Consider the following 27,640-nt stretch of genomic DNA (forward strand, 5'->3'; position numbering starts at 1 on the left):
AAAGGAATTCAAGAACTGGGTTTGTTGATCTGGTTAGATAGGGAAATTATACATAAATTTAAGTTGCAGAGAAAAAACTTTCAATATATGTTGTTTATGCACTGCTTTCCCTCCTGCCTCTCTTCCCACAAGCTATTAACAGAGTCCAGCATGCTTCAAAAAGCCCCAAGTTTTTTAGCAAGTGAGAAGGAAGCCAGTCATAGTTCAAAAACACTGCAACTAAATCTTTGTACCAATCACTGATATTACAACCCTTTTACAAGAAAATGAGGACACAGATAAGGAGGTCAGTCTATGAAATTAATTGGGTTAGCTGATCATGTCTGTGCATCCAAGTTGACTGCGGGAACCAACTCTCTATAAGGCCCTTATATCACACTGTACAAAACATAAGAAAATATTAATTAACCTGTCACTTATTTTCTTATCAGTCAAAAATTTTTTTGTTTAAGAAAAAAAAATCATTTTCTTGATTTCTCTTTAGTTGGCATTGATGATGCTATGGAGTAAAAGTGAATAAAAAAAAAGTATAAAAAAAACCCACTAGAGAAACAATATCAATCTTACTAAAATAAAAAAAACCCTTCCTGATCCCTGAATACAACCAGGTGCTTAGAAAGGTTTGCAGAAGTACTGCAGTCCTTTACATACGTGGGAGATGCAAGTGATGCTTGCTGAACTTGATCTTCCTCCTCCATGCCACACCTGACCCATAGATACATAAGGGAGCTGCAACTCTTATACACTTTCGCAGTCCAAATTCTCTCATATACCACAGGAACACCAAACACTTCATTTTTAAGTAGCAATATCTTTTATGTCTTTCCCCAGTTTTATGCTGTTTGTAATCATTTAAAAAACTTTTAAACCTGCCATTCTTTTAGGTATACTTTTATAAAGTTTATTTTGACAAGTATTTTTTTACTTTTTGGTTATGCCGATTAATATAGCTTTTCAATGTCTACTCTTGATTAATATCTTCAAAGATATAATCACTATTTGTCTTATTCTGGACACTTACTTGTAATTTGCAGTCTCTACAATGAATAGCTTACTTTTGGATGATTTGGCAGAAGAAACACTGCACTACACAGACAAGTTAAGAGATCCCTGCAAGTGGAGAATAAAAGCAAATTCCTCAAAGAGGGTATGATGGGGAATTTTAGAATCAGGAGAAAACCGCATACTGCCTCACCTTTTTGAGGGATCACATTGCTGATCTAAACTACCCCTTTCATCATACTTCTTAAGAGATTCATACAAGTAGAGGAGCTTTCATAGCATCTCCAACTTCAAGACATAATCAACAACAATGGCTCAATGCTGCAAAAAAAATCTCAACATTAAAGGTAAATAATTTATAAAATGAGATACCTGTGAATAAGAGTTTATAATATGATTCTGAATTTCATCCATTGTGTCTGTTCCATAGGACACAGTACCTAGGTGTAGGCGCTTAAATATCATCTCATTCTGTGTAAGTGTTCCTGTAATAAAAAAAGACGTGTATCACAGACAGCAAAAAAAAAAAAAATACCATGAGAAGGCCACAAAACCCCCCCCAAAACAATCATTCTTTTGAAGAAAAGGAATGAATCATGAGTTAGCATCAATTTAGTTAATTAAAGGAACATTTGTTCAGAAAGATCAGGGTTAGTCATACTGAAAGAAATCACTAGTTCCACCTTCAAGCTGATTCCACCAACCCAACTAAATATATAAGCCAGAAAAAGAGAAAAACATTTCCCTTAGTATAAAAGAAAAAAAAAACAAACAAAAACCACACACACAGTATCTGGATGGACTGACTCCTAAAAGGCAGTACAAGAGTTTGCACAACATACCAAAAAGCTAAAGGAAAAAATATATATATATTCATATGGATATCCAGCACTTCACACATGAAGACGGACATTCTGGCAAACAGGCACATTCAATGTTACCTAGAATAAGTCATTAAGAACTGACATCACTTCCAAATTTGACAGATTTAGCCTCCAACCGGAATAAGCCAGAATGAACGAAAGCAGTGTTTTCAGAGCTCACTACACATCTATAAGAAACTACAGGGTGTCAGTCACAGATTGACATTTTGCATCCACCACTGCCAACCAGTCACATCCTTGGTTTTGGAAAAGCTCTAATTGAGGGGTGGGTGGTTCAGGGTCCCCTGACAAGGCGTATCAGGCAAGAGAGGTCACTGCCAGCCAGGTTCCCTAGTAAGCTCACAAAAGACTATCTTGATAACCGACCTGTCTAAAACTTTTTTTTTTTTAATGGTTAACCAAAGTGAAATTATTTTAATGTGAAAATATTCTTGCATTTAACTGCAAACTTTTGGGACATTAAAAAGAGTTAAAATGCAACAATATTTTAATGATAAAAAATGAATGCAACACAATATTAAAAGCAACATTATTGAAGCTTCTACAATATTTTTAATATTAAGGGTGTGACTATTATTTACAAATAAAAAAATTTACAAAAAATATTTCCTACTAAATTCTATTTCTTTCTAGATTATGCTTTATATCATGTCCTTGACCAGTATGACAATAAAACACAGCAAACCATAGGAAGAGAGAAAGTGAAAAGCATGAGATATAGTATGATTGCTGTTTGAAAAACAGAAGTTGTTTAGACAGAAAGCATCCAGTTTATGCATGTAACAGTCTTAGTATCATTAGTGAGCTTCAAATGTACAGTAAGGCTGCCACAGTCTTATGTCTTTCTCAGTTTTACTTGATCTGCTTACCACTCCTGCTTCCTGGTGATATCTGTACAGTGCCGCTTCATCTCGATTGTTGAAACGCCACTCTGTAGTATCAGACCATGTCTTACTGTCTTACTATGCCAGCACTAGATGACCATTTCCAACGCATTTTGTTTTCCCTCCTCTACCATTAGTAACTGACACTCCCCATTCTCTTTTCCTCCAGTGTTGCTCAGGTTTCATACTACAATCATATCATTTGAATTGAGAAAAATATCTGATATAGAATCTATATGAAATGCATAATTTCTTCAGAAAATAAGTATAATGTTATGAAAGATTTATGTGAGAAGTAGAATATTCTCAAAATTGGAAAACAGCCCACAAAGTGCCTAATCTCTAGAATTAACAAATCAGAAATTTCTGGTAACTTCTAGGCAATCAATAAGAAAATCATTTCGGTTTTACAGTAAGTATGAGGAATTACTTTTTTGCTTTTAGAAGGTGCGTTTTTATTGAGACCTTTTGTTAAATTTGTTAATTTCTGAATTTAATTATCCTGTTATAGACCAGAAAAATTCAAACTCCAGTCTGCACATGAGAAACATGACAGTTGCCACTAGCAAACACGAGGGATTAAAACATCCACTTCTGAAAAAAGGTACAGCTTTGTTCAATGATGCTCACTGCAAGAGATTTCCAAGCAAATTTGCATCACCTTTCTGACCTTTCAGGCATGCTAATATCTTCTCAATGCCCTCAGCTTTGCCACACTTTCGAATTAAAATAAGTATACCTTATGAGTTTTGAAACTAAACACAACTCCAAACTTGAGACAGCAGGCAGCCGTGAAACTCATTTCCCACATCTTCTATAATTGCTGCTTGGGAAAACTGAGCAGGAAACAAAATAGGCCCTAGGATTATTATATGGAAAGATTATTTCTTCTGACACTATTAAATCAGTCTCACTCCATATCACGCTTGGTGAGGGAAAAATAAATACAGAAACTGTTTCCCCTTCTTCCCAGCAAGCAGAGAAGAAAAGCTTCCGAGCAGAAAAGTATGGATTCTCCTATTTTTCAATAATCAGGAGTCAGGAAAGGAGGGCTAGGAAGAAGGGGTAAGAAGAAATGCTCAAATCATAAAGAAATGGACTTATACATTCCAGCACTGCTCATTCAATAATTATAGCTTTTTTATTATGTATAGGACCAACATCCTTCCTCTTTCTTGGCTACAGTAATAGGAAACACCTATGGCATAGAAAAGCAACTAACTGTACCTACTATTCATAAACCAGAAAGATTAGAATAAAAAGACAAGGAAACAACAACTGTGGTTTGCTCATGTTTCTTTAGACTACTTTTAGACTTTCAACAATAGCTACAATAAAATTAAAGTGCTGATAGACAAACATGGGTAGATGCATTTATGAAAGTATTCCCACCAATTTCTGCAAAAAATAAAACAAAATACACCTTTTCTGGTCATCAAAATGGAACTTAGAAGTCTTTTCATGTGTGCAAATTAAGAATTTATTTCTAAATTCTCCTAATAGATGAAAAACCAAAATGGGACAAAAAATATTCCCAATAGCTTTGCCCAAACATTTCACAGTACCAGTCAGTTATGTTGTATCTTTAGCAGCAGTTCTGTCTTAAATCTTAGCCTTCTAGAAAGCAGCTAATACACCTTTATCTTCCAAAATGCAAGCACTTCAAATACCTACATGTTGCATTTCCAACATAGTCTACTTTAGGAATTAAAGAACAACCTAAAAACTGAGCCTTCTTTCTAGTCTGTTCAAGGTAATGAATAACAAAGAACATTGAAAGAGCTTTCTGGTTTTTGTAATGCTTTTTAAAATCTATTTATCAATTCCACACTAAGACATTGCTAATATGAAGAGTTATTAGATACAAACTATAACTTAAAAAAAAAAAAAGCTTCCAGAACTTATGCTAGTAAGTATGTGATCCACTCCTAATACGCATTGTTAAACTTTGCTCTGGAATGCAGTTACCACACAAGGAAACCATTCTGACAAAAAGTTAGTATACAATTGCTGAAGAAAAATTTAGTATGTTCTTTAATGAAGCTAAGAGCTTTTTTTTTTTTTTTTTTTTTTGACTACAACTGTATCATTAAACACAGAGTAAAGCAGGCAAAGAGGAAATTAATTTTTAAGGAAAAAGTCCTGAAGGCATCATTCCCTGGGTGGCAACAGATGTGATTCACAACAGAGCAGCAGAGATTTTTTGTTCGTTTTTGTTTTTGAGAAGCAGATGCAGATCTTTCTGATCATATATTACTAGATTGTAATACCAACAATCTAAAAAAGCTAAAATAAAAAAAGCAAGAAAACATATGTACTATAGAAAAATTAATAACTTTGTCAGAAGTTATAAGGGTGAATAACCTTTCATACAATATGAACACTTTGCTTGCTTAGATAGAAAGTCAGCGTAAATTTGTACAGCTCTACGGAAAGTTTAATGGAGAACTGGCCTAATGTTCTTAATAATGAAGCTGCTGGCAACAATCTAAAGACAAAAATTCTTTGTTTGAAAACTGGGAAAAATATAGCCTGGTATAGAATGCAAAAGAAAAATGAAAAAACCTCATGGAAAGTATATACGCAGAATGCCTCTGCTTGCTCATTTACTCCATTTGTGAAACATCAAACCAAACCAAAAAACCCCAGTATAACCTATAACCCATAAAAAATGAGGTCAAAGAGAGCACATGGCCACTGAAAGTTTTGCATATTCTTTCCTGGTTAGAAGGCCATTGTACAAGTGGTTAATATAGTTACAAATAGCAGCAGCTATTTCCTCTCTATTTTCTGCCTCCCAGTAGTTAAATGACATAAGAATGGAACCAATATCTAATAGCAACTTGCATGTTCACTGGTTTTCTGGTATGTATTCAGGTACAGGAGTCCAAGAGAAGTCACAACCAAGAATTCCTTTGATAGATCTAATTTGAGTGTCCAAGCAGCATGTCTTGAAGCCTCCTGTAGGCTCTCTCTGTTCCTACTTTACTCTGTTCATGCTGTAACCTTAGTGGTACTAAAAATTGTGGAGGTAGAGGTAAGGGTGATTGGATGAATGTGTATCCCTAACACAGTGAAGGAAGGAGAGATTTTTCTGTAAGCAATTTTTTGAGTTGCCCTCTTTCTCTGCAGTAGCCTACGTTGGACAGATAAAGATGCAACTGAAGTATGCCTTAAAGGATTAATTTTCAGAAACAATCACTGAAATTCACTATTCTCACAGTACATTACATTAGGCAAATTTAATGAAAAAGCCCATATACACCAACCTCTAACACAAGGCTTTCCCCAGAAAATCAACGACCCTATTGCTCTATGCATCTGTTCAACTATTATATCTGTTAAGTATCTCATTTGGTCCAAACATCCACTAAAACGTTAATTACAGAATCGAATACAAGTGTATGCATTAGTAAATAACTACGCTTGGAAGACTCTACACATTTGTTATAGCTGTTATAGCTCTGGTAGTCGTCATGAGTAGCAGAAAGCTTGCCATCCCACACCCTAAGCAACAGAAGTGTTCAATAAATATTGCCAAATATCTTCATTTTTCTTTCACGATTAGAATCTTTTTGCACCCTGGAAAGAATAAGATATCATGCTCAGCTGCCCTCAGAAAACACTGGAAACAGCTCCCCCCACAACCACCATAACAGATGACGCCTTTCTGTCAAACTTATGTGTGATTCAAGTCCAAACAACATGGCATTTTGGGTAATGGATGCTATAATTAAAATGTGAGTCCTAAAAAACCTGTTGTTTTAGTGGGTGTTTTTAGTAATGGCTTTGTTCTACATGAAGATAAAAACTCCCTAACAAAGGAATTAATGTATTGCTTTAATAGGCTGCACCCTGAGTTAAGTTTTAAAATTTATGAGTTCTCTGCAGCATTGTTCTTTAAACAATGGCATTGTCAAATGCAACCAGTGAGAAGATTAAAGTTCTCCCAGCAGATTAAGTACAAATTATCTGTCCTCCTGTTTCAGCATCATTTGTTCATTTATCACATAACATCTAGTATTTCTGGTCAGCGTCAATATGCTCTGCATCCTTGCAGTTAACAGATGTCTTCTCTTGTCGAATGAATTACTTTATGTTTCACGCACTGGTGGCCGCAGATGTGTCACTATAGCAACATCATTAATTTCAGATCTTACCGGAAACATGCACTCCAATCAAACCTAATTATACCACATTGCTTTCTTGTCCCACAATAAGGAAACTATAATGCAATTATTGGGATACTTCATTTTCTATTCTACTGTGGCAAATGAGAGAGCCACTGTGATGGACGCTTCTTGTCAAAAAGCTTATTGATGAAGCACAAACCCAATTTACAATCATACAAAGGACTACCTTGCAATTATGTTAGTAATGCAATGCTCCTTAGACTCAACAACTAATTCTCCATCATTTCCAGTGAAGCTTGGACCACAATATAAGATTTTTGCAGACTGTTCTCTGTATTCCCTTTCATTTTCAGTATTGAGAAAAACTTAGCTTGTTTACATTTAACTAGACCAGCCTTCAGTCCTGCTTTTTAATAGCTGCCGCTTGGATGGACAGCTACAAAAAATGGCTGTGTCTTCCTTCTCCTCTGAACATTCAAGCCTTAAGTGGTCAAAAGAAAAGAATCAGCTGGTTTATATGGTTATAACTGAAAATTCAAGAGAAAGTCCTGAAGTCGGCTCTTGTGAACGGTGTATAATCACGCAACGGCAGTCTTAGATTACCTGCACAGAGATTCTGTACATTCCCTAACAGCACGTTTTGTGTTTATGATAAATCTTACAATGAGACCAAATATATTCAGGAAAGGAAACTAAGCAGCTAGTAATACACACAGGTAAAATATACATCGACTACATGTTTATCCAGAGTAATTTAAAATTTGCAGGACATTTAAGACTGTAATGAAATTGCACAGTGCTTCCCACTGTGGTCTGAGGAACACCAGCAGGCTGCAAGGCCACTGGTCACTGTTCTGAAGTTGGTCAGCTCTGGTGGACCCAGGGCTTATTTTCATTCACACCATCTTGCAGCAAACACTGACCAAAGTTCATAGGGTGACAGTGGGGGTTGACTGCTACCTACTAGTCCAAAATATTTAGGAACTACTGCCCTAGAACACTGCTTTTCTATTCAGTTTCACATCACTAACTTACAGTTTCAGATCTGCCTCCAGAACTCAGCAGACTTCAATTTTTAAAGGACAATAACTTTATTTTTAATAACTGTTGTATTTGGTTAAGTATATTGGTTGTCTTGCTAGAAGTAGGACGGAAGCTAAAATGCAACAACTTTTTTCTTTTTTCTATTTCTCAAACAAGGCAGTAGGTATATCAGCTGAAGGAAAAGTACACAGTATATCGATCCTCGTGCTTCAGGACGTAATCTAGTCAGTAGACAGGGAAAGAACATAATTCCTGCATAATACTGTATTGTAGGGTTGGTTGAATAAACTGTTAACATTTTATTTAATGTATTTCTCAATACAATCTGTGACTGGAACCAAGACACCTCAATATTGAACCATACTTCCAGTTTGGTATGGTAACTGGATTCTCTACCAGAAAAGTTTAAGTAGTATATGTTATTTTCACTTGCAACAAACTAGTGCTTTGGGTGCAATGAACTCTATTGCATTATTTTGAAAATGTATTATTTTTGAACATACTTCTCTTTTCCACACATATGCTATAAATTACATATTTCAAGCTTAAGATGAGACAGCACTCTTAAAGTTACATAAATTATCATGATGAAGGGTGCAATTAAAATCACTAAGTGGTTTCAAATAGCATACAAATCATTAGCTAACTGAAATAAAACTTAAGAGAAGAATTGTTCATTTGCTTTAAAGAATTACCACACTGTAATTAGGAATACACTTTTCCACATGCTAAGAAAGAAGGTGGCAGCTGTCTTCAACTCTTATGAAATAGAACAGCGGCATTCAGAAGTGTATAAGGCTACACATGTACCTATAGAAAAAATATGAAAATGTGTTTTGTGTGACAATATATTAAATACACATTTTGGTTCAAAATATGCACTAATGGAGGTGTTCAGCATTGGAGGGACTGTTGATCTATTTCACACAGAGATTTAAATTGCATATTATGCTTTCTGAACAATGAGAGTCCCAAAACCTCTCAAAACTTTCTTACTGTTTTAAAGTACCTTTTATTTAAAAACACTAAAAAAACTTTACTTCCTTCAGCTGTTTGAGAAACTATTTTCTCATTTCAAAAGCTAATCTAACTCAGCTTCTTAAAAAAAACAGTATGTAAGCTTGAGCTGATTTATTCAATTTCAGAAAGAATTGAGGAAAGAAAAAATACTGTATTTGCTTAAGTATTTAATTTGTATTAATTATTATGTTATTTTCTGAAATAAACAGCAAGATTTCTTTAATTTTTCTAAGACTCAAGAGCACTGTATAACTGAAATATGCTTCTCTCATAATGGCAAACAGCAGCATAAATAGAGCTATGATCACCTTCCAATCCCTTCTGGTAAGGGCTGGATTTCCCAGTATACTAGGTCATTTGTATATCAGGTCATAGCAGTTAGGAAGATAAAATCCTACAGCAGTTCTAGAACTGGTCTTTGGAAAAGAAATAGCAATTAATTTCATAGAGATAACACATGTCATTCTGCAAGCTGATCTCATGACTTGTTTCAGGAAAAGACTTGCTCTCTTGAAGGCCATTCTTAACTGTTTCTACCGCACAATATTTTAGTAGAAATGAGGTGCACAATAAAATAGCACCTTTAGTGCTAATCCAGAATCTTTTCAGAGTACGAGATACATGCTAATTTATGGTACTCTTACCAATACTATCAAACGTCCTGTTACTGTAGCAGGAGCGGTTCCACTGGAACAAATCAGATTATACATGAAAGTCAGTATTTGGTAATAAATACTTGCCTACCTAAGCCCATTGGCACTGATGCAACAAAACCCTCAAGCACATGCTTACTATTTTACTGAGAAATAAACCAAAATCAGTAATCTAATTCTACTCTTGAATTAACATATTCACATATAGAATAAAGTTTAATATAGAATAAAGTTTAAAAGTTTTATAAAAGTCATCATATTTCAAAACTGTAACCTGATATACCTGTTTTATCCGTTAGTAAATAAACTAATCGTCCCAACTCTTCTGGTATGGTGCTAGTTCGAACAACTGTTCCAGGAATATTGTCATCTTTCATAATCATCCACCCATAGGCTGCCTTACCCATGTCCAAGTTCACACGTAAACTGCAAAGGAAATGTATACCATAATCAGTGTAAATATTAGGCAAAGTGAAAGTTATAACCATAAAAATAAAACTCAAAGCTGTTTTTAGGATATCTGAAAAAAATCTTAATGCTACACGTGACAAATTTTGGAAAAAACTTTTCGTTATATTTGTAGAGTGCATATCATATTAGAACCTAAGGCTCTGTCCCAGACTTTCAGAAGTCATGTTTTTCACTTACTACAGTGCTGACATTTAACCCCATACTCTGATATAAGAGGCTTGCAGTAGAACACCAAGTGTGAACAGTGACTGAGGAACAGGCACATGTTCTTTTGTTGACTCTGCTCTAAAAGAAATACTGAAAAGATAGCTAGGAGAGTGACTTTGTAAACTAAAATCCCCAGGGCACAGGACTCAGAACCCCAAGTTAAGTAACAGGTTTACAATAAAATGACTGTTTTAAAACTGACCGAAGGTATATCAAGGTCAAAATACATCTAAAGTAATGGAATGTCTCTTAACAGTCCAAAAAATGTTGCTCCACAGCATAACCAAAATAGCAGCCACAAACACTCTTCATCTGTCCTCTTGCAGTAACAGTGACAGAGTGATTATGAATTACCTGAGAGAACACTGGAGGGAACTGTGATTCACAAATTGCAATATCCCATAAAGAAGATATGCATTTAATTAGAATTGTGGGAAAATCTGAGATTTCAGCACACATTTCAAAATAATCAATTTATTCCATACCCTACTCCTTCTTGAATTTGTATAGCAGAAGGCAATGCATGGCCGAGAATAAAAAGAAACAAGGTTTTTCTTATACAGGATTCTTGCCCATCCAAAATGGTGTTTTGTTCTTTAATTAGCTCTTACTTTGCATTAAAGTCAGGAGCAGCAGGAAACCATCCTTCCACCTGGTCACATATCCCAGTTAGTTTTGCAAACTCATACATAACTTCTGCTGTCTTCAGTCACACGGAAGTACTTTTAGGAAATTAGGACAGACAACAGCACCAGACTATCTGATTCTTTTTACTGAAAACTGCTACGTATAACAAGGAGGAAAATACCAGAAATCACCTGCCTCACAGTGGCCAACTACAGTTTTATCTAATCTTAGTCAATCCAGAGCCAGTAATTAGCCACCAACACTTGTATTAAATAAATATGTTTGTGAACACATAGACTGAGATATAAAATAAGAAGCAATGTAACACGCTTTACCCTGAGATATGTCCGAGTCAGCAGGAAGAAGGGCAAAAACTTTACCCCTCTTAGAGGCAAGGATCTGCTAGTTAGCCTATCAAGTACAATGGATGATATCTAGCTCAAGAAAGGAAACAAAAGAACCCATTTTAATTAAGGAGAATGGCTAGATAATTGCTCCAAACAGGAGCAAGTAAAATGAATAAAGGATGAAATCTGTCCATTACCCACTTCAAAGAAGCATTTGGGCTATTTAAAAAAAAAAAAAAAATCTCACCTGGGCTACTAAGATAGGAATTCTGTGATGAAAGCTCTATTTAAGAGTTGTAATCTCAGGTACAAGATGCCCAAAAAGGGAAATCCACATGGCCACTCTGTCAGTGGAGGAGTACAAGTTATCCTCCAGGTAAGGAAAATCATGCTTAAGTAAGACTAAATCAGAAGTCTTTCAATGCTTAAGAGCTGTAAGTGAAGATACAAACATCTTTTTTAAGCATGTGTTATCTGTTTTTGATGTTCTGAATGCTCTCTATATGCATTTACTTATAATCTGACTTAAATATAATTTAAAGATAAGAAAAAAACCCACCACCATCTTGCTGAGTAGCATGGAAAAATCTGTAATTCAAGGCACAGAGGCATTTTAGCAATGACCCTAGCTTTCCAGTATGTACTCCTTGGTGGAACAGTCTACCCCCTTTATGCTGCATAGGTCTAGTAGAAAGCTAGCACCACAGGTCTCTGAAGAAATAATGTCTCCCCAGTGACTAGCATAGTCCAAAGCTGTTTTCTGGCACACAGCAAAATATTGTGTACACGCTTGAATTGTTAAGATGTATAAAGAAGCAAATGAGATTAAAAAGAATACAAAAGTGAGGAGTACAGATGCATTTTGGCACTGATTTTAAAATTTGTGTGCTGTATCCTGCTCTGAATTCCTTCACATGGTGCTTGTTATCTGGGAAGAAAATTTTTTCTTTGAAATCAATGTAGCTATCACTTAGCACATTACGGACACTGCTATAACACTAAAAATGACAAAGGTCAACTAACAATGAATTTGCTTTCAAAACTAGAAATTTCTCCAACAGTGCCTCAAGAGAACCGACAGAACTGAAAAATCTGAGACTTCAAAACTGGATGAAATTGATAAGGATTTAAATAACTGGTGGATTTAAAATATTTTTGATTATATAATGAGGTTTCTTAAGGTCCAAAAAGGATTTCCAAGAAATAACAGATAAAGCTGTCAGGCACTAAAAATAAGTTGGTGCTGTATAAGCTTAACATCTTCTGTTTTTTATGTGGAAAAGACTCCAGACAAATCAATTACTAATGAAAACACACAGAACAGTGTCATATATAGTATAACTAAAGGTCACATTGAAAATATTTTGTATTAGTAACACTATTTTTTAGCAAACCAAGTAACATGCAATCTTTAAACATAGCATGTTAATGTAGTAATTGGAAGGCTATTCCAGAGAACAGGCATATTTAGTGAATGCGATAGTGCAAAGTTTCTCATCTCTCATCCTCAGCACCATAGTTACCCTACCAGGCAAACCCCAAGGCAATGTTCTTTTGCAGCTCTTCGATTTATTCTTCTATGATCCAGGATGAAATTCCTCGGCAATTCAGCTTCAGAACAAACCAAAAATACAGCATTTCATAAGTCACGCTGCTTTTCATCACAACTTGAAAACAGATGCTTTTCTGCTTTTATTCCCTCAAAAACGTCAGTAGTGTTGTAGGTGAAAAAACATCATATTTACTGGACTTCTATGTTTCAGCATTTTTCCTAAATGCTAACAACATTAGGACACCCCTGAAGATTTCTGATTTTGTTTTTTACTCAAAATGGACACATTAGCCAGCAAGGAAGGGCCTTTGCTGAACATTTCAGACAAGGGTGTTCACAAATTCCAGAAACATTCTGCTTTTCACAACTAAGTGAAAAGCAATTACGATCTAATGAAGTTAGCAAAGATAATCTTGTGAGCAAAGGGATACTGTGCTTAACAAAATCATGCATGAATTTTAACCAACCTTATATGATAGTTTGAGTCTTGGTAGGCAGTAGAAACTCTGAGCAGTTCTGTATATAAGCACAAGAAATTCCATAGCAAAAAACAAAGCCCTGCCAAAACTCCAGATATAGTATAACTACAGGTAGTGGCATCCAATTTTAAAATAAATGAAGTAATTAAGGTGTAATCTTTGTATTTCCAGTAGTTCCTTCTAAGTGAAATACTGGATATCATATTCTGGTCATATCAGCGCCCCAAACAGTACTTAACCTCCCTACCTCCAATAGTCCCATAGCCCTACCTAAGCCACTTGAAACAGCCATAAACTATGGACAGATATACACATTATTTACAAGCTAGAAAAGATACAGAATCATTTAAAAATAGAAAACATTAGTGAAGAAACAACCAAAAGTGTTCTAATTTTAACCTGCCTGGGAATTTCAACCTGTCTTCACAGAAGACTATTTTTGGAGCCTGACAACTTCTAGTAACCGGGACAAAACAGAAATTGCTAACTTTAAACGTAATGTTCTATCAAGATTTGTCTTTGGCAACTAAAGAAATAAAAATAAACCCTTACCTTATCCTTTTAATTTCCCCAGACACATTTTTTTTCTCTTCTTCCATATTTTATTCGGAGAGGGAATTTGAATGTAATTTTTCTTCTGTATTTAGCTCACCACACACATTTTTATTTAGTTTTCTCAGCTATGCCTGATATTCCTAAGAGTCTCAGATCTGTGTTCTTACTTGCTTCACAATTGGTCTCCCCAGTTCTCTTGGACTATTTTTTTTAAATTTCGTCTATTATATAAACACACAAACGGAAATGAAAGAATGTATACACAACACTTCACATAAAACCTATGCAATGAATGTAACTTTAAGGGACGATTCAATCCCACATATTTGTGGTTAAATGTGTGGAAAAAGACAACCAAAAAAACCATAACAACCCTGCACAGCTATAGTGACTGTGGACATGTAATTTTTAAAGGACAGCATGCAACCTAGGTACAGATAATTAGATGTTGTAATATAGGTAGAACTTAAAACCTCAGGAGGACATCTGTGGAATAATTACTCAACATGAAAATTAGAAAATGGTTCCTAAAAATAAGAGCCTAACTTATGAGAGTCTTACAGGCTGAAAATACAGTAGTTAAATATGAATAGAATTCATGTCAAACTTGAATGCCTTGGCACAAGAGATGTAGCATAAGCAGTTCACGATATTTGCTTTGAAATTAGTGAAGAGTGCTCTGAGAGCCTCTGGTTTTGGGACACAACAGAGTCTACATTCAGAAATCAATCTAGCTGAACAGCTTTACAGAAACTGGAGCTTACTTTTAGGTTTTGCTTTTTGTTTTCATACAAGCAAAACCCAACTTTTCAGATGAAAGAAGATTAGCATATTGTGTGCATCTTATATAGCAGAAGCTTCACGCAAGCTTAGATACACCTAGTTCTTCAAAGCATCTGTTATTAAACACTCAGAAAAAAATATCTGTATGAAGGCATTAACATTCTGGGTAAAGAGAAGTCTTTTGCTCAGGAAGATTAGGATTGCTATTGATATGTAGTTGCTTATAAGAAAGTAAACATCAGTTATGGCACAACAGCAGATGTTCCTCCATGCACCTGGTATGCCAATAACATTAGACAAAGAAAAGATAGAAATCTTTTCTCAGTGCAGAAAGATGTTCATCCTCTGACCTTTCGCTCTGATAAGAAAAAATTCTTCATAGAGAACTGAACATGTGTTCCCTGAACACACTCCAAGTGGGGGGAATTTTGCCTCCTCACTGTATTTCCCTCAAATGTCTCCTGCCAGTTCCCATTCGTTCTTCTACTCTTAAATTCTTTAGGAAAGACTTTTTGATTAAGGATGAAAGTGAACAGGCCTTAGAAGCGATGAACTAATTCTAATCACCTTCTCCTAACTTAAGGGTATAATCATGAAAGCGTTTACTCCAGAGATAGAATTCACAGTGAGCAATGAAAGCCTATTTCATTAATTCTCTTTGCAACAAATACAGTCAACATATGAGATTTCTTCCCTGATGGGTGTAAAGGTTTTGTAGTGATGATTACTAGCTTTCAGAAATGAAGAGAAAAATTGATAAGCTGAAGGAAAAAAAACCCACTGAATATTCATGTCAGTAAATGATTTCAGATTCTGCATGCCCAAAACCCAAACAAAACTGCCCAGTGGAGGTGAACCTTCAGCAGTGTACCAGCAGGAGATACAGAAGTGTTCAAGTCTAGTTCTCCTCTTTGTTGTTCAGTCATTGTGCATGCTTTTTTCATTATTACATGGATTACCCTTTTTCATTCTGGTGCTCACTCTGCAGCATTTCAGAGGATAGGAGACACGGTATATTTGCCTAAGATCTGTGACACCTCATGGTGTCAAACTGTGCAGATTTTATAATAAATAAATGCATATGATCAACTAATATTTACTCTGCTATGGAACTGGATTGATTTTTACATAATACAGGAACTGAAAATCATGAATTTCCAATGAGTTTTGAAGACTTCTGTGCTAAAAGCACGTATTACACTACACAAAACATTAGAGGAAACATGAAAAAAGGAGTGAGAATGCCTTAAAATTTTAGCAGTCAGAAGACCACTGATATTCTGGGGCAATGATGAAGAGACCCACACTTCCTTTCCTCAACATAATTATGCAGAGGACAATGGATTGTAACTTTTCATTTTATACCCAGTAACTCTTGAAGGCAATTAGTTTTCTCCAGTGTAATTCAATCCATTACATTAACATAGAAATACTGCACTATACCATAACTTCATTGATGTCAAATGTAGAAATGAAAAGTGGGATCACTGTTTCTGAAATAAGCTTAAGAAATGCACCCCATCAAGACACCAAGTCAGAGAACTCTGCCAGCAGCATTCTTCCAAACTCATGAAGCCAAACAAGTCAAACAATCCTGATGGGTGCCTGGAGCTACCCAAAAGCCAAAAAGAGAAACAGGTATTAGAGTCATCAGAGCTCACTAAAACAACAGAAGAGATGTAGGAGGAAAGGTTAAGAGAAAGATGAGTGGACAAACAGGGTGAGGGATAGAATAATGGATTAAGAAGAGGAGACAGGCTGAAAAAGAGATATGAAGGACTGAAAATACAAAAGAAAAATTGAAAATTAAAGCAGGTAAACAAAACTGTGAAAGAAGAAAAAGAATTATGTAGGAAATACCTATTTGTAATGCCTCCTGTTTTGTAGACATGGGTATCTTTAATTTTTTAAAAGACTGTTTTGGTATTTGATAATGCAGGACAAATTCACAGACCAGGTCCACAAGCAGAATTAATAAAAGTAAATAGGCAAGGATGCGTCCTCTAACATCCCTAATTCAATGACTGCAGATATTGTGGAAGTATGAGAGAAATGAGCTGCAGAGAGTGGCTAGGTTTGTGTGCTCTTCCTAAAAAGATCTCTTCTTGCCTCAGCCAAAAACAGAACATAAGGCCAAGCTAGATAGGCTATTTGTCTGATAACACTAGGCAATTTTTTATGTTCTTATGCTATTAAAAATTACTGCTGAAATATTTGATTCACGATTTAGCAGTACCACTGCACTCCGGTACTCTGAGTTTTTGCAACTTCTATGCTTTTGTTCAAATGGTGCAAGAACAAGTCCATTAAATAAAACACCAGTTTGAAATTCTGTGTAATAGGGTCTAGACTTTTGTAGGTTTATAATTTCTTCCTGTTAAAAATGTCATTCTTTGTTATTTTTCACATTTACCAAGTCAGATGACTTCTTTCATTAAGCCTCTTATACAATGACAAAAATATTGACATTAGATGTCTAACAAAAATGATTTTAAAAACGTGAATATTTTTTAGTTTATATCAGACACAAGTAACATTTGTTATTACCTACTGTAATAGTATTAGGTTAAAACAGAAAAGCTACTAATAGCAGATAGGGGATGTCACAAAGATTTAAAAGGAAAAAAATCTTATTTATTCCAAATACGCCACAATATATGAGCTAAATCAGGCATCAGTACAGCACAGTACTGGACAGGGTAAGACATACTCTTATCATGTGAGACAGACATCATAGCTCCTGTTGCATGAAGAATTGAAAAATCAGTCTGTAAAATATAAAGACATTTCATATAATATTTTTCAATCTATATACAGACCGCATTATATATCATGGTATGATACAGAAGCTTACACTCATTTATAAGGATTGCTTGAACTACTTTATGAATAGCTCTTCAGCTCTTCCACAGTGAAAGCTTTGCATCATATGATCTAATATATTTTGTCTATATATGTGAGACTATGTATACAGTTACTTTCATATCTATATGTTATACAGATTAGAGCTCCAACATGGACAGCACAAACTACAATGACTGAAATCAGTATTGCTGCTTTTAGATAATTGCTATAATCCAGCACAGGTTTGAGTTCTCAGGCCCTTTGGGATATACTGAAGTGCACCAAACAAAACCTTTTTCATTTTGTAAGATCCAGGATTTGATTTGGGTATTTACGAATTTCTGATACAACACTTCCTAGCAATGTTTTCCTCACTGCCAGGTGAAAACTGACTAACATAAATTGCAGGATTTTCTTTAAGTGTTCCTTTTACAGACTCCCCAAAAAGCAGCTGACAGCCAGATAGAGCCCAAAACCTTCAAGAGTGAACAGAAAGCAAGTTCCTCCCAGACCTTTAAGACAGCTTATTTTGGAAGAATGGCTAACTGCCCCGGAACCTCTAGGTGTTTGAAAGAAAGAGACAAAAGACATTTCAGTTTATGTTTATACTAAAACTAAATGTCCTTCCTAAAAAGATGTGATTAGGCCCCTATCAACAGCTGCTAAATATACAGCCTAGATGATATACATTTTTACTGTGTTCTTTCCAAGCATTGCTTTCATCTGATCCCCAGGTAACACATTGTCGTCTTACGATAGATCCTCTACAGTTCTTAGTAGCTAAGCAGAAGCACGTACAGATCCAGGATTCACACACTTGTACACAAGGCAGCAATTTCACCTAAGCCTCCTTGGCTAAGCCAATATTTTCTTGAAAACAAACTTTCCTGTGTTCTTAGAAAAAAAGAACTCAAGTCAGCCTGCAACTCACTTTCGTTTTCAAGGTGGTGAAGATGACTATGTAACCAATGAATAAATAAGTCCCATTACTGGGAGGTTTGTGTGGGGGGGGGGAATCAAGATTTGATGGTACAGTACCATCAATATGGCCAGCCTTTTCTTTGGTCTTGGCTGTTAACTCTAAACCTATCGCTCTGGCAGCCCAAGCGAGCTCATCAAGAGATAGTGCACCTGAATAGAGGGGGAAGGCTGGACTTGGCATGCAGCAAGGCTCACTCCACAGCCTAGCAGCCTGATAAACTTTTCTGCACCCTGCACCCATATACACACTGGAATTTGAGTGTTGAGGGGGGATACTTCAGTTCCCCAAATTGATTCAGGTCTCTTGCACTTAAATACAGATAGGGGGAATTGTGTGACAGCTTTCTTTTTTGTTGTCTTTTTATTTTTTTAAACAAAAATTAAAGTTAACCAAAAAAACTGACTAATAAAGCTGGAAAACTGAAAGAAAAACTCCTTAGGACTTACATGATTTGTATCAGAACTTCATATGTGTGTGGAAAATGTCCCCAGTTCCACAGAAAAATGAAATTGAACTTTTATGACAAAAATGTAAGCCTACTTTTAAAAAGATTTAAAATTAGAAATAAAAAATTGTAACCCTCACAACAGTGATAAAGACAGAATAACAAAGTAAAGACAGAAAAAAGTTGACACAACTTTACTTCAGTAACCTCATCTTCCCCAGCCCGAGGCACTGGCTTTCCATTAACAGGACTGCTTTTGCCCTCTGCCCTTCATCACTTAGAAAATACATGATCCAAAAAACACAAGTTGTTCATGTTGCTGTTTAATATTACCAAAGCAAAAATGAGCATCACAGGCTTAAGGACTTCCACATTGGTCTCAATATCACAAATCACAGCAGCATGACCATACTTGAGAACATATGTTCCCTGTGGCTTGCTAATGTGACAATGGCACTAGATGAAAAAGTCAAGATCAGACAAGATCTTGTAAACTAATGAAGAATGTATTTTAATCAATGATTGTATTTAAAACAAGTAAATAAGTGGTCTCTGTGACCCTGGAGAAACCTATGATGTGCCTTAATGTGTCTCAGTCCGGCTACAGCAAACTAAAAAGCTTAAGAATATCAAGGAACACGAGACATCTCCAAGAAATTCCAGCATATTTGAAAAAAAAGTCAGTGAAGGGCTGAATATAATTCTGGAAAGGTTTATTTAGTTTTGGGCAGTCTGTCAAGGACTTGCTTTTTATCCCCCTTTCCCATTAAATTTTAGTAGGAGTTCAAATAGATTAATTTTGTGCAGGGATCCAAAATTTTCAGGGAGGTTCCCTAGGTTATGCCTTCTCCATAGAGGAAAAAAGAAACATCAATGCAGAAGACTTTTTTTTTTTAAGGACTAACCATTTTCTCAGCATTCGCACGCGCATGCACACACACACATCATCCTGTGCACTGTTGTCATAACGGTTCTATGCAACCCATTTAGAGCTAGGCTAAGCTTTGGATGTCCATTTACTACTTTTTCCTCCATTTTGCTTGATTCCATGTATGTATGGAATGTGTATGTTTTCAATTTTTTTTTTTAAACAGAGTTTCTTTATGTTTATACTTCTGAAGTCTCATAGACTCCACAGTAATTCCCTTACCACAGTAAAGCAGCGTTGCTCTAGAGAACTACTCAGAATGCAGGTGAATCACCAGGAACTAGCCGCTCCCTGGAGGAAAAAAAAAAATTCCTTTTTCTGTTAATTATGGGAGAGTCTACACAGAGATCAGTTAAACTCTGCTAACAGTTAGGCACCTCCTCCCAGTGACCTTTGCTAAAGATGTGTGGCCATGAAAAATGACTTTTATTTCATACCTGGAATCCCCCCCAACACACACACACACCCTTGCTCCACAAACCAAAAGCCAACAACAACAAAGTGCTCTATATTTGAAAATTTCCTGAAATCTCTAAAACTATAGTGTACCTTATGTGTGCATGTGAGTTCAGATATGCTTTGCTTCTACCAATCAATCCTAACCTCTTCTCTTCCCACACTCATTTCCTTTACCTGTGAAGGAAAGTTCATTATTTTCTCCTACATAGCTTAAAAAAAAAAAAAAAAAAAAAAAAAAAAAAAAAAAAAAAAGACAACTCCTGGTGCTTCAGTGCTGCTAGTCCTGTAATTTTCATCTCCAAGGATTTACACTTCAAACAGAATCTCAAGAATAAGACATTTCCATGCTTAATATCCTGAGGAGAAGATAAGTGTAATGACATTTGAACACCAGTATGACTGAAGCTGTTTATGCTGCTGATCATGTGGGATGCAACCTTGTATACAGATGATTTAAGTTAAATAAAAGCTAGTATAGGAATAGATGTACCTATAGAGAGAAAAAAAGTACTCTGCTAGATTTCTGACTGATCTTCCACAGTGTAACAGTATGGTCCATCTCAGAACTAAACCAATTACATTCTCTAATACTTCCTCTTGGCATATTATCTCCCATAGAAATAGGATTTTCCCCATGAGAAATAGGGAATTCTCTACCCCAGAAAATATTTTTGAAAAAGAGCTATTCCACAAGTTTACTGAGGCATGTAAGCTGTTCTCCTAAGAGTTGAAAATCAGCTGTTCAACCAACACGATACTTTTTCAGTGGCATACGTTGAGTTGCCAATATATTGGGTCAAACTTACTCACACCATCTATATGCTCTTAGTTCCGTTGCATTCAGTAATAAAGATGTAACTGCCTTTTAACCATTTCAGCAAGTTTGGGCTGAGTATGTTTAATATGGAAGAATATACTGAAACACAACAAATGATTCTCTATACACTTAGCTGACTTGTGTTTCTTTGATAATTAAGCGTATCCTTCACCAATATGCAAGCTTTACCGATCACTTAAGAACTACAGCATTTTTTGACTCTTCACATGGTAAGTTGCTTAGTATTCAAGTAATAGTGGGGGAAAAACCCCAAACAGCATCATCATAAAAGCAGTAACAGACTTACGGCAATGACAGTGTTCAGAAAGACACAAAAAATTTTTGAAACATTAAGGTGTATATAAAAATAGGAGCCAGTCCAAGTGGAAACTGTTCTAAGATGACTAGTTTATGCAATGAGAACTCCTCGACCCCCAGCAGGTTCCCAGCTGGAACCTTCTTCAAATTCCTAATAGAATTAATTTTCTTGATATAGAAAAGTAGTATAAAAGAGTGAGTCCTTTAATTAAGTTATAAATCTTTAAGACAAATCCTTCCTGAATACAAATTGGTCAGATATGACACAGTTCCCTTCATATAGACATATGTACTTGAACAGATTTAAGCACAGTAACATGCAAGTCACAAACCTAGATCAAACACCTCATGAAATCCTTCATTTTTTTTCACTATACTACATGGAGTTAAATATAGTGTGCAAACCTCAATTTATTTACAGTGCTGTCGTCGTTGCTAACTGGCTAGTCACTGGGCTTATCAAACTATCTCAGAATGAAGAATTTCAGAGAGCATCTAAAATTAACAATCACTTAATCTAAACACTAGAAAATTTAACAGAAGAGAATAATTTCATTTTGCAAAAGTAACACCCATCCAAGGGAAAAAAAAAACATTTAAGAGCCAGTGTTCTCACTTTTATGTCCACAGAAGACAAGATAACCGACCTGGATATTATTTCCTGTTCCAGTTTATCTGCAATCTGAATATACAGTACTCATGCTTAATGAATTAATTAATGCAGGGCAAGTGTCTACTTGGTTACACCTGTTAAAAGTCCTCTCACTGTAAAAGTGCATCTACATTATTCAGGCATTAAATTTGAATTAAACATTATTGTAGTAAAAAAGTCCGTATTTTAATCAGAGTAATGGAACATTTTCAGTATTTAAGACAGTGAAAAGCAAATACTAAAATATATCTAACAGTTCATTCGTACACACGTTTTCTAAAACCACATTCTCAAATATATCAAGATTGTATCCTTATTAATACATTTATGCTAGTAAAGGATTAGATATCCTGATTACTCCAGCAAGATGAACATTATACAAAAAAACCACAACGGTATTGTTTTCTGTACAGTGATCCTTCAAGAATCAGCAGATTTGTTGGCACCTTCTCCTTCAGCTTCCTGATAAGATCAATTTCCTTCACAATGAGAAGCAAGTATAAATTTCAAGAAAGCCACATTCAGTGAAATTAGACATCTGTGTTTTTCTTTCATTCTTATACATACCTGATAGGGATGATATAGGAAAACAGGAGGAGGAACCGGAAAAGGTTGCGATACCATGGGCCTACAAATCCTTGCAAGGTTACCATAACAACTGATAGTGCAACTAAAGCCAAAAATAGGGCTTTGGTCAGTTGATTCAGCTCCAGGTCCAGTAAGCCAACCTAAAGGAAGCAGTATAAATGAAGTTAGTCTTAAGTTTCTCTTAAATTGACACTTTTGCAGTGCAAACAATTAGCTATTATTGGCTTTTTTATTCCTATTAAAAATCCATGCATTTGTAACATTTAACTGCATTTTGATAACTGAATTGATTATTGTTCCCATGCCAGCATGTGATAAATGTTTTCTGGTTATAGGGCAATAACAATTCCCAGAATCACCAGGGGAACTATCCCAGTTGGGCCTTTTGAACGCCTTTACATCTAACACGTCCCTTCCCCCATCCCCTGACCAAGGATGGGGAGACAGGAGGGAAGGGAGAAAAGATGGCTAAAGAAAAATGAATGAGCAAGAACGATTTCCCTCTATCATGGATGTAGCAAAAATAGTCACGTGTATTTTATTTGTAGGGTGGCTACTGCTCATTTACTGCTGTAAGATCAAAAACATTTTAGAGTCAAGAACCAACAGACAAATGCAACTGAGCTACCTTCCTACTTACATAACTAGTGTACTGTAATTTGTAACTAAACTACTCCCACACCAGTCTGTAAATCTGAATTCCTATCACAGAAACTTTTTTTTAATTATATGAAACTTTCAATTATTCAAAATAAGAAAACCTCAAGTGGAATATTCATTTTCAAATCAAAATAGAGCTTCCGTTTTCCATGAGTAAAAAGGTACCTGATTTAGAAACATTTTAGCAAAAGTATTAAGAGATCCTATCTTTCATCCACTGTTTCTCATGAAAACATATTTTAGAGCTATGTAACTAAGACTCTCACCATTTCAATAATGTATGCTGTATGCTAAGTATTTATACTCCACTTTTGAGGACGATCCTACAGTCAGTCAAATATGTGGGAAAATTATGTCAGCAAGACTTTCTTTGGCCCCTTTACAGATGCCCTTTTATCTCTAAGTCTTGCCAGTAAGACCAGTAAAACATAACACTTCCTTAGATAATGAACAATCTGCAAAAGAACCATTTAAATATAGTTCTTAAAAATTCCAGCAATCTTGCTTTCACATGGGCTGTCCCTTCCCTAGAGAACTAGGCAGCTGAAGACCACAGTGGCTGATTTATCAGCTGCATTTAAAAAGCAGCACAACGAGGACAAATATCTTGCAATTTCCGCTGCTTCAACTACTACATAGTTTATGCTTGAATTATTGAGAAAAATAGGTTTTTGGATTAAAATGAAGAAAAATTAAGCCAGGAAAGTGGAGCATGTTTCAAAGCCCAGATCTTTTTGCGTTGACAAAGGCAGCCTAAGTTTCAGGCCTCACTGAGGATCAGATGAAGTCATTATTCATTCAGTCAGGGAAAAAAGACTCAATTACCTCAACCTAAAGATGCTATCAATGAATGCAAAGTGCATATTTTACTCTATTCATCCAAATCCCATTAAAAAGTGAAAGGAATGATTTAATCTGGCCTTCTAGAGTTGGTCTTTTTTTGTAATAAAATAAAGAATCACTGTCTTGCAATATGCATAACCACTACCTCACACTTGTTTTTCCTGCATCATAGTAGTGAAAGCCTATCTCTCCCAACCCTCCCCCAGCAAAAACCCCACCCCATAATAGAAAAGAATAAAGAGCTTCTTTTGAAAGAATGCCACTTTTTGGACAGAAACATTAAATGTAGTCCACTGCACACTGATATGTAGCTAATTCAAAGCATTAATACCTTTCTAATTGATGAAGATAGATGTGAATTTAAGTTTGGAATCCAACAAAATATTTTTGGAGTGACATTAAACAATAAAAACCTGATGAAACTCTCTCTCTCTCTATACACACACACTTTTTTTTTTTTTTTAAACACAGTAAATGTCTCTTGTTCAAGAACACTGGTTTCTTGCTAATGTTACCCTTTTAAATATATTTTATACTATTGCTTACAATTTTAGTATTATTATAGCAAGGGAAGGCAATTGCAAAAACCTATTCAAAAAGGCAGACAAAATAAATGTTCATAAAAATACATTTTCCGTTTCTCAAAAGTTAGTTGCTATAACATACTGAAATATACTTAGGTAGTCTTTTTTTCCTGTCCCTTGCCACTTACAATAACTTCTGTACTCAAACTATGGAGCACGTTATCCATTTATCTAGGTTAAAAATAATCTGTCAGACATCTCATGTAGAAACTCACTAATTCTTTCTAAATATTTTAGCTGATTTTTGGAATAGTAGGTAAACTTGTATTTTAACTATACTGTGATTTTATCAAAATGCTTGTAAAGCATACCATGTTAAGATTTCTTTACTACCTACAATAAACTGTTCTATGTTTAAAATAATCACAACAGAATAGATAAATATGACAATACATGAAATAGGTGATTTAAGAATTGGAGTAATTTTCAACGTTTATTGCTATTTCTCATACTTGTAAAGCAAATTTTCTTCTACTTGTCATAATATTTGTTCTATTTGAAACAACTGTGTTAACGAAATTAAACACACCACTGGAAATTTTAATCTCCAAGGGAAAATTTGTACATAATGTCTAAGACAACCACAATAGTTTTGCAAAGGGGCTGCTCTAGGATAATGAACAGAATAATTGCCTGTATAATCTAAAATGCTACTAATGGCAATGACTGCAAATCCATTTAGCTCCTCTTTAATTTATGTACAAAGTTTTAAATAGCTAATGGTTCTCAGTAAAATAATGGCTTATACCAACAATAAAAAGTATGGCATTGTCTACTTAAACAAAAAAACCTACCAGTTTTCAAAATAAATTATTTGTTTTTGAATCAGTGAATGATTAAAGGTCTCATCTTCACATTTTAGACTACAAAGCATAAGTCATATTGTCCATGAGAAAAACTTTAATTATAATTAGCAGAGGTTGAAAGCAACAAAAAACCCTTCTGATTATTGAAGCAAAGCATGAACAACAATATTGCTATCATTGCCCTATACACTTAGCTTTTGGGAAGCTACTGTAGTCATAAAAAAATTTTTGTAGCATTATAAAAAATATATTACTTGGGAAATCAGAAATAATTTCTTTATGCTAGAATACTAAAATGCCAAATTTAATGATGATTATTGCTCACTGGTAAAGGTTTCTCAAAATAGTTTAGTCCAGTCTTTTTGGATTGATTCAGTTACAGTTTGAAGCCCATTTGAAATAATTGCTCATCTATACTTTTTTTTAAAAGCACCCCACTTAAATATTATCAAGGTATTAAGGCAGCATCTTAGAGAGCCCCCCCCCCACTCCCCCTCCTTCCAGCAAGGTAATTCTATTTCAGTAATCAGCCTGGTTCTGCACTGACAAACACCATATTGACTACAATGAAATTTCATGGTATATATATTTGAGATGGACTTTAGCTTTAATTTGCACTATAAAAATCGAAGTTTTCTTTACTATTCTTAACACATGCTCTGAACTGGACTTTATTACATCTTGAATACTAGTCAATTACCCATGTTTTCATTAATTACAAACTCTATTTTTAGTTTAAAGTAGCTAGAATCTTAAAAGTTACATAGAATAACCCTACAATCAGTAAGGCAAGTAAGGACTTAAAATTACTAACATTCAAGTAATACTTTTTTTTTTTTTTTTAATTTTGGGCTAACAACAAACAAGGTTTGGCTAGCAAAACCAGTTGATTCATGGCAGTTCATCTTTTATTAAAAAAAAAAGAATTTGTATACAGACTAAAACACATATGCAGCTAGTTGCACACATCTGAAGCTCTGTGGCTTATTTCAATAATCTTTTAAACCTTATAGTCCCTAGGAATAATAAATTCAATAACTTATGTTTAAAGGCTAAACAAAAGGACACATCATTTGGAAAATCTGTTTACTGTAATCTGTGACACTAAAAACAGGTACAGCAGTTTTGAAAGCTGTAAATGTGTCTTCCTTGTTAATTCTCCTAACAGTACTACTATAATTCAAATTGTTGCCTGTCCAGCTAACCAGGTAGCTACTTTCGGCAAATATAACTATGAATGAAAACAAGAAGGTGAATTCAAGTTTATGAAGCATCTTCCCCTAGTTCCCTATACCCAAGCAATGATCTGACAAATATGTTTCTCTATAAGCCTATCTCAATTAGCATAAAATCCCTAACACTTGCATATAATATGCCATACTTTTTATCAATGCATTACTCATTCTTAAGAAATAGATACAAGGCAAGTAATATCTATAATATTGCAAGAAATGTAACACTCAAGCATTTCTTCCTCTGCCAATCGCTGTGAATCTGCTTTTCCTTAACACTTGTATAGTATGCTCAGCAGCTCAAAAAAGAGCTTAAAGAACAAAACCAAGCAAAACTATCTGTATTTCTCTAAGCCTTCCTGAATCTGATGTCTCTTTTTTAGACTCAGGCTTTACATAAAAAAATGAAGCCAAAGTATTTATATTTTCCTCGCTACCCTATTTCAGTATTTTGCTATAATTTGACTGAAGGCTGGACAGGAGAATGCTGCAATTGTCAAAAAAGGCTCTATACAGTTTGGTCGGCAGAGGGTGCCCGAGATTGGTGCTGGCTACTGGTACAGCAAGCAGTCCTTAGGTAACGCCGGAGAAGCGCACGACTGCCTTTCGGGGCGACTCGGATTTCTACAGCAAAACTAATACGACCTTACTTAGTCAATGGACAGCATTTATCTCAGTTGTTTGAAACGCTCAGTGTTAACTATTCAAAGCAGTATTTTAACAATTCAGATTGTGCACTGAAACTAGTGCACCTTAACAAAAAGCTGTACTTCATATACCTTTATACAGTCAGAGTGACATCTTAAGGTACCAGGACTCCGATGTCGTGCTACCTCTTGTT

General features: G+C 35.2%; 1 protein-coding gene across 2 annotated transcripts in view; it reads right to left on the bottom strand.

Annotated features, from left to right (window-relative positions):
• ATP9B (ATPase phospholipid transporting 9B (putative)) overlaps positions 1-27,640 on the bottom strand; it is a 177,416-nt gene that overhangs the window by 32,871 nt on the left and 116,905 nt on the right. For both annotated transcript variants that reach the window (XM_067290949.1, XM_067290950.1), the window contains exons 12-14: positions 22,654-22,814; positions 9,904-10,046; positions 1,375-1,487 (exon numbers count right to left, since the gene is read on the bottom strand). In XM_067290949.1, the coding sequence (XP_067147050.1) occupies positions 1,375-1,487; positions 9,904-10,046; positions 22,654-22,814 (417 nt within the window). The remainder of the gene's footprint in view (positions 1-1,374; positions 1,488-9,903; positions 10,047-22,653; positions 22,815-27,640) is intronic.

This window comes from Apteryx mantelli, chromosome 2 (assembly GCF_036417845.1).
Source record: "Apteryx mantelli isolate bAptMan1 chromosome 2, bAptMan1.hap1, whole genome shotgun sequence".
NCBI classification, from domain to species: domain Eukaryota; kingdom Metazoa; phylum Chordata; class Aves; order Apterygiformes; family Apterygidae; genus Apteryx; species Apteryx mantelli.